The following is a 13,207-nucleotide window of genomic DNA, read 5'->3' as shown; positions in this document are numbered from 1 at the left end:
AAAAAAAAAAAACTTGTGTTTGGAGGACAAAGAATGCTGAGTTGCATCCAAAGAACACCATACCTACTGTGAAGCATGGGGGTGGAAACATCATGCTTTGGGGCTGTTTTTCTGCAAAGGGACCAGGACAACTGATCCGTGTAAAGGAAAGAATGGGGCCATGTATCATGAGATTTTGAGTGAACCTCCTACCATCAGCAAGGGTATTGAAGATGAAACGTGGTTGGGTCTTTCAGCATGACAATGATTCCAAACACACCGCCCGGGCAACGAAGGAGTGGCTTCGTAAGAAGCATTTCAAGGTCCTGGAGTGGCCTAGCCAGTCTCCAGATCAACCCCATAGAAAATCTTTTGGAGGGAGTTGAAAGTCTGTGTTGCCCAGCAGTAGCCCCAAAACATCACTGCTCTAGAGGAGAGCTGCATGGAGGAATGGGCCAAAATACCAGCAAGTGTGTGAAAACCTTGTGAAGACTTACAGAAAACGTTTGACCTCTTATATACTCTTTGTTGGCAATGACAAACTATTGAGATAAACTTTTGTTATTGACCAAATACTTATTTTCCACCATAATTGGCAAATTTTGAAAAAATCCTAATGTGATTTTCTGGATTTCTCTCATTTTGTCTGTCATAGTCCAAGTGTACCTATGATGAAAATTACAGGCCTCTCATCTTTTTAAGTGGGAGAACTTGCACAATTGGTGGCTGACTAAATACTTTTGCCCCACTGTATATTTAGTGCAGTAACTCAAATAAACTGGCATTGTTTGTCACAGTACTTAGGTGTTGTTGCGAAGTCCTCATTAGCGATAAAGCACTGACATTTACCTTTTACTTCAGTAGTCCAATCAATAGTATGCACCAAAGATGCTGCATTAATTTATATTCAAGTAATTTAGTAGATTATCAAATAAATGAATTTAAAACCTTTGACTCATTCCTCAACTGTCCTGTATTCAGGCCTTTATAAGTGTTACTAAACATCATACCACATTCAACTTTTTAAAAAAACAATGGAAGTCCTCAAATGTATTTCCTCATTTAATTTTTTTTAGAAAGGAACAATTTTAACGGTTGGACTTGGCGACCCTCTCCAACTCGTCCTTCTTCTTGATGGCGTAGGAGTTAGAAGAACCCTGACAAAACACAAACACACTGGTCAACCCCGAAGAATTTGACATGAACACTGGTGAACAAACCCTCCCAACATAACAGTAGACGTGAAAAATCTGATTAACTTGTTCAAAACCAAATCTGTATGGTACTGAAACACAATTGAGACTACACCTTCAACAAAAAGTCTCACCTTGGCTGCATTGATCAGCTCATCGGCAAGGCACTCTGCGATAGTCTTGATGTTCCTGAAAGCAGCTTCTCTTGCTCCAGTGCAAAGTAGCCAGATCGCCTGAGACAGGAGACAAGACAGTGAGCAGCCATAAACAGAATATAAATAAACTGTTGTGAATCTTTACAACAAAACAAGTCAAAATGGAGGTTCTGTATCTGAGCTGGTGATTGACTGGGCCACAAGAGACTACAGCCAATGAATAGGCAAAGATGTTACTCTACGAGCACTCTAGCACACCAGGACAATGAGTTTGTAATAGCGTGACTCTAGCCTCGTGTGCACAAAAGAGAAATGTACAAAAAAGTTTTATATTCCTGTAACTTCACTTGTGATGTAGCCTAGATTTGGCAGTGAACCAAGTGGCAACAGGCAGAGTTGGAGAGGAATGTGGCAGCAGTCTCTTTTACCTGGTTGACTCTACGCAGAGGGGACACATCCACAGCTTGCCTCCTAACGGTACCAGCACGACCAATACGGGTGGAGTCCTCACGAGGTCCGCTGTTTATGATGGCATTGACCAGCACCTGCAGGGGGTTCTGAGAGGACAAGGCAGAGGAGAGACAAAGTCAACCACCACAACCGTACTGGAATCCATATTGGAATCCAGGGGTACAAATCTCACAGGCAAAGACACTCCGAGCGTACTGTTGGATTCAACATTTTGAACATTGAGATATTAAAGACATGATAGATCAGGCACATAGTATATTAAGGAGTGAAAGAGACTGGGTCTCTGTAGAAAGACAAAGCTGTGGAATGTGTTGGTGACAAGAGGAGAGCAACATATTGATAGAGGGGAGACAGATGGACATCTGGATTAGATGGAGGGGTTGAGGTCAGGTGGTGAGGACAGATTCTCTTGAGTAATAAACATTTGGTATCCAGTTACCCTCTTATCTGGCTGTAGAGCCTGGAATATGTAAGGATCGGAGAGAAGGAGAGTCTTAAGTGAGATATAAATATCTGGATGGGACAAATGTTGGGTTGTCTGATTACAGCTGTACAGGACCTTTGGGCAGAATTAAACTTGGTTAAAGCTTCACTAGAGTCCGTGGGTTATTTACTCTGAAAAATAAGACCCTAACAGGACATATGGGACATAGAGGTGACCAGTAAAATTGGGGTAATAACAGTAACGTAGGCATGGACGTAAGAAAGCAGAACAATTTCCACGTGGCGTTTGTTCCAGGCCTTTCGGCACAGAGTTGCCCATTTGTTTAGGCAGCCCTGCTTCCTAGAGCTGGGTCTATCTGAGCCTCCACTGGATTATACTCAGTCACTGAAACAGACCAGCATAGTGGCGGGAGGCTGACAGGCATGGAGTTCAAGGCTAAGACCGCATTTCAAATGGGACCCTATTCCCCATTTAGCGCACTACTTTTGACCAAGGACCATAGCAGTGCACTATGAAGGGGGATGGGGTGACATTCGGGACAAAAAAAAAAGTTGAATAAGGTACGTACCTCCCCGGTCAGCAAGTGGATGATCTCGAAGGCGTGCTTCACAATGCGACAGGTCATCAGCTTCTTGCCGTTGTTGCGGCCATGCATCATCATAGAGTTGGTGAGACGTTCCACAATGGGGCACTGGGCCTTGCGGAAACGCTTGGCAGCATAACGACCTCCAGAGTGTGGTAGGTACTTAGCGTACTTCTCCTTCACAGCAATGTAATCCTGAGTTGAAGGAAAAAGCATCATCAATACTAGTTCCCTTCCCAATAACTTACATTTCAATGTCCAGGTTAACAGGGAATACATCGATGTTCATGTTTCTGAGCTGGTGATTGACTGGGCCACATGAGACTACAGCCAATGAATATGCAAAGTAGTTTACTCTGCGAGCACTCTAGCACACCAAGACAATGAGGGTTGTAAAGGCGTGACTCTAGCCTCGCTTACACACACAAAAAAAACAATTATGTTTTATAGTGCCTAGTCACAAATCAAACATTGAAATGCCCTACCTGCAGGGAGATGTCATTGATCTGAACATCGTCTGTGCTCCATTTCCCAAAGAGCTTGATTTCTGGCGTTTCAGCCACTGCAGGGGCAGTCTCCCACGACTCTGAAGTCACTGATGAAAAACAGAAGATTTAGTCAGGTAACATTGATGGATTTAATTACGAGAGTCAAGGTACCACAATGTCTGACCCCAGTTCCATGGCAAAGGCCTTGTAATAATGGTATCCCACACTAATCAATGATATTACAAAATTGTAATTACTTCGACACTATGCCCCATTTATTGCCTCCCTCCCATATCCTACCTTATTTGTACACACTGTATATAGACTTTATTATTCACTGTATGTTTGTTTATTCCATGTGTAACTCTGTTGTGTGTCGAACTGCTTTGCTTTATCTTGACCAGGTCGCAGTTGTAAATGAGATGTTCTCAACTAGTCTACCCGGTTAAATAAAGGTGAAATCAAAAACAGTAAAAATTACCACATCACGATATTGATACTACCACATTACGGCTCAACTAGTTAGCATAATGCTAGGTGACATGAGAAAATGATTCATGATAAAGCCATCAACATCAGGAAGGAATGGCTGCCACTGTCAGTAACACACGAAGAGCTAGCTAACCTGCTAGCCAACGTTATCCATTATACAGTCAACGTTAGTGATAGCAACGTGGGCTGGGCTACACACGGACAGCACAAATATATTGGTGTAAGTAGTTAAATTATATTAAAAAGTCGGGATAAAAACTTAAAGGCAATGTGAATGAGAGCAGACACACGACAGTAGGCCCAAAAGGCTAAAGTCAGACAGAGTCTACTAGCGAACGAGTTATATGGCTAATGTCATTATGAGCAAAACATGAGATAAACATGTGTTTAACACCAAACTGAACATCTTGCATAGCAACAATGTTCCGAATGGTCCAGGGAGGACGCTAAATAGGAAGCTAACTAGCAGTGTCGCACGTGTAAGCATGAAGTTAATCTGCCCCGGCTGAAGGCCGGTAAAAACACTCGGGTGATTTAAAAACGACTTCGGACTATAAACGGATTTACTTCAGACTCAAAGTCAAACAAGCAATGTTACACGTACGATAGTTGGACATTGTGCGTTTTCATGCAATTTTGGCCTTGAAAATTGTAACATTTTTCCACTCACTTGTGTCTGCCGTTCTGCACCACACTTCTCAAAGCCGGAAAAGGGCCTGTTCAGGGCGCATCAAACAGATATACCGGGAGGCGGAAATGAGGTAACTGGATTGCACTGCTTTTATGGAGTTGTAGTTCAATGGCAGAAATCCCATCTCCAAAATGTACAGTGCATTCGGAAAGCATTCTGACCCATTTACTTTTTCCATATTTTGTTACGTTACACCATATTAAAACATTTATTAAATTACCTTTTTTCCCTCATCAATCTACACACAATACCACATAATGACTAATCGAAAACAGGTTTTAATACATTTCTGCTAATTTATTAAAAATAAAGAAACCGAAATAGCTTATTTGCATAAGTATTCAGACCCTTTGCTATGAGACTCGAAATGGAGCTCAGGTGCATCCTGTTTCCATTGATCATCCTTGAGATGTTTCTTCAACTTGATTGGAGTCCACCTGTGGTAAATTCAATTGATTGGACATGATTTAGAAAGGCACACACCTGTCTGTATAAGGTCCCACAGTTGATAGTGTATTTCAAAGCAAAAACCAAGCCATGAAGTTGAAGGAATTGTCCGTAGAGCTCAGCGACAGGATTGAGTCGAGACACAGATCTGGGGAAGGGTATCAAAAAATGTCTGCAGCATTGACGGTCCCCAAGAACACAGTGGTCTCCATCATTCTTAAATAGAAGAAGTTTGGAACAACCAAGACTCCTCCTTGAGCTGGCCACCTGGCCAAACTGAGCAATCGGGGCAGAAGGACCTTGATCAGGGAGGTGACCAAGAACCAGATGGTCACTCTGAAAGAACTCCAGAGTTCCTCTGTGGAGATGGGAGAACCTTCCAGAAGGACATACATCTCTGCAGCACTCCACCAATCAGGCCTTTATGGTAGAGTGGCCAGACGGAAGCTCCTCCTCAGTAAAAGGCACATGACAGCCCGCTTGGAGTTTTACAAAAGGCACCTAAAGGTCCTTCAGACCATGAGAAACAAGATCCTCTGGTCTGATGAAACCAAGATTGAACCCTTTGGCCTGAATACCAAGCGTCACGTCTGCAGAAAACCTGGCATCATCCCTACAGGGAAGCATAGTGGTAGAAGCGTCATGGTGTGGGGATGTTTTTCAGCGTCAGGGACTGGGAGACAGGATCGAGGAAAGCTGAACGGAGCAAAGTACAGAGAGATCCTTGGTGAAAACCTGCTCCAGAGCGCTCATGACCTCAGACTGGGGCGAAGGTTCACCTTCCAGCAGAACAACAACCGTAAGCACACAGCCAAGACAATGCAGGGGTGGCTTCGGGACAAGTCTGAATGTTCTTGAGTGGCCCAGCCAGAGCCCGGACCTGAAAATAGCTGTGCAGCAACGGTCACCATCCAACCTGGCAGATGGGTGGAACTATTAAGCAGATTGGTGGAACTATTAAGCAGATTGGTGGAACTATTAGGCAGATGGGTGGAACTATTAGGCAGATGGGTGGAACTATTAGGCAGATGGGTGGAACTATTAAGCAGATTGGTGGAACTATTAGACAGATGGGTGGAACTATTAGGCAAATGGGTGGAACTATTAGGCAGATGGGTGCAACTATTAGGCAGATGGGTGGAACTATTAGGCAGATGGGTGGAACTATTAGGCAGATTGGTGGAACTATTAGGCAGATTGGTGGAACTGTTAGGCAGATGGGTGGAACTATTAGGCAGATGGGTGGAACTATTAAGCAGATTGGTGGAACTATTAGACAGATGGGTGGAACTATTAGGCAGATGGGTGGAACTATTAGGCAGATGGGTGGAACTATTAGGCAGATGGGTGGAACTATTAGGCAAATGGGTGGAACTATTAGGCAGATTGGTGGAACTATTAGGCAGATTGGTGGAACTGTTAGGCAGATTGGTGGAACTATTAGGCAGATTGGTGGAACTGTTAAGCAGATGGGTGAAACTATTAGGCAGATGGGTGGAACTATTAAGCAGATTGGTGGAACTATTAGGCAGATGGGTGGAACTATTAGGCAGATTGGTGGAACTATTAAGCAGATGGGTGGAACTATTAAGCAGATTGGCAGAACTATTAAGCAGATTGGTGGAACTATTAGGCAGATGGATGGAACTATTAGGCAGATGGGTGGAACTATTAAGCAGATTGGTGGAACTATTAAGCAGATTGGTGGAACTATTAGGCAGATGGATGGAACTATTAGGCACATGAGTGGAACTATTAAGCAGATTGGTGGAACTATTAGGCAGATGGGTGGAACTATTAAGCAGATTGGCGGAACTATTAAGCAGATTGGTGGAACTATTAGGCAGATGGATGGAACTATTAGGCAGATGGGTGGAACTATTAAGCAGATTGGTGGAACTATTAGACAGATGGGTGGAACTATTAGGCAGATGGGTGGAACTATTAGGCAGATGGGTGGAACTATTAGGCAGATGGGTGGAACTATTAGGCAGATGGGTGGAACTATTAGGCAGATTGGTGGAACTGTTAAGCAGATGGGTGAAACTATTAGGCAGATGGGTGGAACTATTAAGCAGATTGGTGGAACTATTAGGCAGATGGGTGGAACTATTAGGCAGATTGGTGGAACTATTAAGCAGATGGGTGGAACTATTAAGCAGATTGGCAGAACTATTAAGCAGATTGGTGGAACTATTAGGCAGATGGATGGAACTATTAGGCAGATGGGTGGAACTATTAAGCAGATTGGTGGAACTATTAAGCAGATTGGTGGAACTATTAGGCAGATGGATGGAACTATTAGGCACATGAGTGGAACTATTAAGCAGATTGGTGGAACTATTAGGCAGATGGGTGGAACTATTAAGCAGATTGGCGGAACTATTAAGCAGATTGGTGGAACTATTAGGCAGATGGATGGAACTATTAGGCAGATGGGTGGAACTATTAAGCAGATTGGTGGAACTATTAGACAGATGGGTGGAACTATTAGGCAGATGGGTGGAACTATTAGGCAGATGGGTGGAACTATTAGGCAGATGGGTGGAACTATTAGGCAGATGGGTGGAACTATTAGGCAGATTGGTGGAACTATTAAGCAGACTGGTGGAACTATTATGCAGATATGTGGAACTATTAAGCAGATGGGTGGAACTATTAAGCAGATGGGTGGAACTATTAAGCAGATGGGTGGATGTAACTATTAAGCAGATGGGTGGAACTATTACGCAGATGGGTGGAACTATTAGGCAGATGGGTGGAACTATTAGGCAGATGGGTGGAACTATTAGGCAGATTGGTGGAACTATTAAGCAGATTGGTGGAACTATTATGCAGATATGTGGAACTATTAAGCAGATGGGTGGAACTATTAAGCAGATGGGTGGAACTATTAAGCAGATGGGTGGATGTAACTATTAAGCAGATGGGTGGAACTATTACGCAGATGGGTGGAACTATTAGGCAGATGGGTGGAACTATTAGGCAGATGGGTGGAACTATTAAGCAGATGGGTGGAACTATTAAGCAGATGGGTGGAACTATTAAGCAGATGGGTGGAACTATTAAGCAGGCGGGTGGAACTTTTAAGCAGACGGGTGGAACTATTAAGCAGACGGGTGGAACTATTAGGCAGATGGGTGGAACTATTAAGCAGATTGGTGGAACAATTAGGCAGATGGGTGGAACTATTAGGCAGATTGATGGAACTATTAGGCAGATGGGTGGAACTATTAGGCAGATGGGTGGAACTATTAGGCAGATGGGTGGAACTATTAAGCAGATTGGTGGAACTGTTAAGCAGATGGGTGTAACTATTAAGCAGATTGGTGGAACTATTAAGCAGATGGGTGAAACTATTAAGCAGATGGGTGGAACTATTAAGCACATGGGTGGAACTATTAGGCAGATGGGTGGAACTATTAAGCAGATTGGTGGAACTATTAGGCAGATGGGTGGAACTATTAGGCAGATTGGTGGAACTATTAGGCAGATGGGTGGAACTATTAGGCAGATGGGTGGAACTATTAGGCAGATTGGTGGAACTATTAAGCAGATGGGTGGAACTATTAATTATATGGATGGAACTATTAGGCAGATGGGTGGAACTATTAGGCAGATGGGTGGAACTATTAAGCAGATGGGTGGAACTATTAAGCAGATGGGTGGAACTATTAAGCAGATGGGTGGAACTATTAGGCAGATGGGTGGAACTATTAAGCAGATGGGTGGAACTATTAGGCAGGTGGGTGGAACTATTAAGCAGATGGGTGGAACTATTAGGCAGATGGGTGGAACTATTAAGCAGATGGGTGGAACTATTAAGCAGATGGGTGGAACTATTAAGCAGATGGGTGGAACTATTAGGCAGATGGGTGGAACTATTAGGCAGAATGATGGAGATAATAGGGTCAGTCCTGGAATAAGGGGACCTACTGTAGGATATGTTGCTTATGTTGGTCCAGATACGGATACGAGACCTCTTCAGAAATCTTGCTCTCACAAATGCTTCAAAGGACACCTTAATAGTTTATCAGATTGACTTCATACCCTTAAATGGAAAGGTTATCAACATGACTGCGTTTGTAGAAAGAACTGCCAAGTTAATTGTTAATTGTGGAAGCAGCAACCAAGTTTTTAGGAGTAAAAGATGTTACTGTCTTCATGATTGTTGATATGTTGACTCCTAATAATACTAATGATGGAATGTCTCCGTATGATGATAATTAGAGTTAAGGTTTTATGTTATCGTTCAGAGGAATACCAGAAACCTTATTGCTAACGGTCAGGAGTTTAAGAAATACAGTACCAGTCAAAAGTTTGAACACTCATTCAAATTTTTTCTTTATTTTTCTACTATTTTCTACATTGTAGAATAATCGTGAAGACACTATGAAACTATGAAATAACACATACGGAAGGAATCATGTAGTAACCAAATAAGTGTTAAACAAATCAAAAATATATTTGAGATTCTTCTAAGTAGCCACCCTTTGCGTTGATGACAGCTTTGCACACTCTTGAATGAGTAGGTGTGTCTTTGACTGGTACTGTACATGGAAAGATCATGTCATAAATGCTGAAACAAAGTGTATGCGCTCTGTCTCTGGTTATGAATGGCGTGCTAACAGACAATCGTTGATGGATATTTGTAGAGCTCTGATCAGGACGACAAATTATTACGGCTGTATAGTTTATGGAACAGCGGCGAAGACTTGGCTTCAGAAGCTGGACAGAAACCAGTATATAGCTTTAAGGATGTGTATTGGTGCATTTAAATTAACATCTGTATGTGCCTTACTAGTGGAGGCAGGTGAGATGCTTTTGGATATACAGCGTAAAAAAAATGGTCATTAGCTTATTGGGTTGAAAGTAGAGGTCAACCGATTAATCGGAATGGACGATTAATTGGGGCCGATTTCAAGTTTTCATAACAATCGGAAATCTGTATTTTGGGCGACGATTTGCCAATTTTTTTTTTTTTTTTCTTACACCTTTATTTTATCTTTATTTAACTAGGTAAGTCAGTTAAGAACACATTCTTATTTTCAATGATGCCCTAGGAATGGTGGGTTAACTGCCTCGTTCAGGGGCAGAAAGACAGATTTTCACCTTGTCAGCTCTGGGGATCCAATCTTGAACTTTACAGTTAACTAGTCCAACACAATAATGACCTGCCTCTCTCTCGTTGCACTCCACAAGGAGCCTGTTACGCGAATGCAGTAAGCCAAGGTAAGTTGCTAGCTAGCATTAAACTTATCTTATAAAAAAACAATCAATCATAATCACTAGGTTGATGATATTACTGAGCGATGGTAGGCAGAAGCAGGCGCGTAAAAGGAGCGTAAACATTCATTCAAACAGCACTTTTCTGCGTTTTGCCAGCAGCTCTTCGTTGTGCATCAAGCATTGCGCTGTTTATGACTTCAAACCCATCAACTCCCGAGATGAGGCTGGTGTGACCAAAGTGAAATGGCTGGCTAGTTAGCGCGAGCTAATAGCGTTTCAAACTTCACTCGCTCTGAGCCTTGGGGTGGTTGTTTCCCTTGCTTTGCATGGGTAACGCTGTTTCGATGTGGTGGCTGTTGTCTTTGTGTTGCTTGTCGAGCCCAGGGAGGAGCAAGGAGAGGGACGGAAGCTATACTGTTACACTGGCAACACTAAAGTGCCTATGTCACAGTATAACTTTAGACCGTCCCCTCGCCCATACCCGGGCGTGAACCAGGGACCCTCTGCACACATCAACAACAGTCACCCACGAATCATCGTTACCCATCGCTCCACAAAAGCCGCGGCTTTTGCAGGGCAAGGGGAACCACTACTTCAAGGTCTCAGAGCAAGTGACGTCACCGATTGAAACGCTGTTTAGCGCGCATCACCGCTAACTAGCTAGCTATTTCACATCCATTACACTCACCCCCCTTTTGACCTCCTCCTGTTCCGCAGCAACCAGCGATCCGGGTCACGGCACCAATGTCACAGTATAACTTTAGACCGTCCCCTCGTCCATACCCGGGCGCGAACCAGGGACCCTCTGCACGCATCAACAACAGTCACCCATGAAGCATCGTTACCCATCGCTCCACAAAAGCCACGGCTCTTGCAGAGCAAGGGGAACCACTACTTCAAGGTCTCAGAGCAAGTGACGTCACCGATTGAAATGCTATTTAGCGCGCACCACCGCTAACTAGCTAGCTATTTCACATCCGTTACACCTATAAGAACATCCAATAGTCAAAGGTTAATGAAATACAAATGGTATAGAGGGAAATAGTCCTATAATAACTACAACCTAAAACTTCTTACCTGGGAATATTGAAGACTCATGTTAAAAGGAACCACCAGCTTTCATATGTTCTCATGTTCTGAGCAAGGAACTGAAACATTAGCTTTCTTACATAACACATATTGCACTTTTACGTTCTTCTCCAACACTTTGTTTTTGCATTTTTTCAACCAAATTGAACATGTTTCATTATCTACTTGAGGCTAAATTGATTTAATTGATGTATTATATTAAGTTAAAATAAGTGTTAATTCAGTATTGTTGTAATTGTCATTATTACAAATATATATATTTTTAATTGGCCGATTAATCGGTATCGGCTTTTTTGGTCCTCCAATAATCGGTATCGGTATGGCGTTGAAAAATCATAATCGGTCGACCTCTAGTTGAAAGGCTGTGAGGTTGAGCATCCCACTGCTACTGTTCTAGATTACTATTGGGAATATACTAGTAGACAAGGCAGTGGTTTTGGTTGGACAGTTGGGAAGCTTGCTGATGAGAAGGGTTTTAGGGAGTTGGAGGTTGGCCCTTCTGTGGTGATAGGGGATGTTCCTCCATGGTTACTCCCAGATCCTGTTGTTGATCTAACCTTGGTAGAGAAAAGGAAAGATTGATCAGATGTCAGTGATATAGAGAAACTGGTTGACAATTACATTGGTAGAAATGTTTATGCTTTTATACTGCTTTTCACAGATGGATCCAAGGACCCGGATAGTGGGCGCACAGGAGCAGGTGTTTACATTCCTGAATCTGATGTGCAGATATGTAGAAGACTAACAGATGAACTGTCAGTATACTCAGTTGAAATGTTGGCGATAATAGTTGCCCTCCAGTGGGTGGAGGATGTACAACCTGTTAGAATTATAGTATGCTCAGATTCTCTGTCTGTATTGAATAGTTTTTCAACTGGTAAATCTAATAGGAGTGACCTACTATTGGAGGTATTCATGTTATTATGGAGAATTGAGAGAATGGGCGTAGTAGTGAGATTCTGCTGGGTCCCAGCACATTCGGGCTTTGGAAGGGAATTAAATTGTATACCAGTTATCTAAAAGAGCTTTGAAACAAGATATAATTGATATTAATGTTCCACTGGGTAGAGGTGAGGCCAAATGTAAGATCAGAGGCATTTGGATAGATGTGTGGCATAAGATATGGGACTCTGAGCCCAAGTGCCAGCATTTATATGCCCTCGAAAGAAAGGTCGGTGGACCAAGATTCAAAGGTCAGATTAGGAAGGTGGTGTTTTCTCGATTGCACTTAGGACATTGTACATTGAACTCGTCATTATATCTAGTTGGCAAGCATGTGAATGGTTTGTGTCTGGTCAATGAAACGGTGGAGCATGTGTTGTCATATTGTTGTAAGTATGTTGGCGAGGGAAAGAGTGTAGGGTCATTGAGGTTGGACGGGGTTAGAGGGGTTTGGAAGGGATTTTGGGGATGTGGGAGTGTCTATTAGAAGTTAGTAGGGCTCTTTTTTTATTTTCTCAGAAGTACTGAGTTAGGTAATATGATTTAGAAATGTTGTAAACTGTGATTGACCACACACTCCAGCACAGTAGGTGGCGGTATGCACCTTTAGCGTTGGTTTGCGGACTGCCAGTATATCATAGACAAAGAAGAAGCCTGGTAAAGATCCATCCAGTCCTGCTAATTATAGACCTTTTGCACTTACATCAGATGGATTTATTATCTGGAACATAGGAGTCTATTAAGTCCATACCAGAGTGGATTCAGAAAAGGAAGGACTACCCTTGATGAATTAGTTACAGTTAGTACTGAGGTGACCAAAGATTTGGCAATGAAGGAATTGATGTCAATAGTATATTTTGACATTGAAAAGTAAATGATACAATGTGGAGGGAAGGTCTACAGATTAAATGGAATGGAATGGGTATTAGTGGGAGAATGTACAACTGGATTATGGATTTCTTGTTTGACTGAACCTTCCAGGTAAGGGTGGGATTGGAGTTAT

General features: G+C 42.7%; 1 protein-coding gene and 3 non-coding genes across 4 annotated transcripts; all 4 read right to left on the bottom strand.

The window, feature by feature from the left end:
* Positions 1 to 1,028: 1,028 nt before the first annotated feature.
* On the bottom strand, positions 1,029 to 4,619 carry LOC100136630 (40S ribosomal protein S5). Its single transcript, XM_021571682.2, has 6 exons — positions 4,477 to 4,619; positions 3,312 to 3,421; positions 2,812 to 3,021; positions 1,756 to 1,884; positions 1,307 to 1,405; positions 1,029 to 1,136 (listed from the first exon to the last, which is right to left on the bottom strand). Coding segments are annotated over exons 1-6 (618 nt in total). The 5' UTR covers positions 4,478 to 4,619; the 3' UTR covers positions 1,029 to 1,067.
* LOC118941241 lies at positions 1,496 to 1,625 on the bottom strand. The gene has a single exon (XR_005037570.1). It is a non-coding gene; the product is annotated as a small nucleolar RNA SNORA3/SNORA45 family (small nucleolar RNA).
* Positions 2,527 to 2,653, bottom strand: LOC118941235. The gene has a single exon (XR_005037564.1). It is a non-coding gene; the product is annotated as a small nucleolar RNA SNORA65 (small nucleolar RNA).
* Positions 3,112 to 3,243, bottom strand: LOC118941240. Its single transcript, XR_005037569.1, has one exon. It is a non-coding gene; the product is annotated as a small nucleolar RNA SNORA3/SNORA45 family (small nucleolar RNA).
* Positions 4,620 to 13,207: the final 8,588 nt, after the last annotated feature.

Source organism: Oncorhynchus mykiss, chromosome 18 (assembly GCF_013265735.2).
Source record: "Oncorhynchus mykiss isolate Arlee chromosome 18, USDA_OmykA_1.1, whole genome shotgun sequence".
Taxonomy (NCBI): Eukaryota; Metazoa; Chordata; class Actinopteri; order Salmoniformes; family Salmonidae; genus Oncorhynchus; species Oncorhynchus mykiss.
The sequence above is the reverse complement of the archived record's forward strand: the minus strand, read 5'-3'. Positions and strand labels throughout refer to the sequence as shown.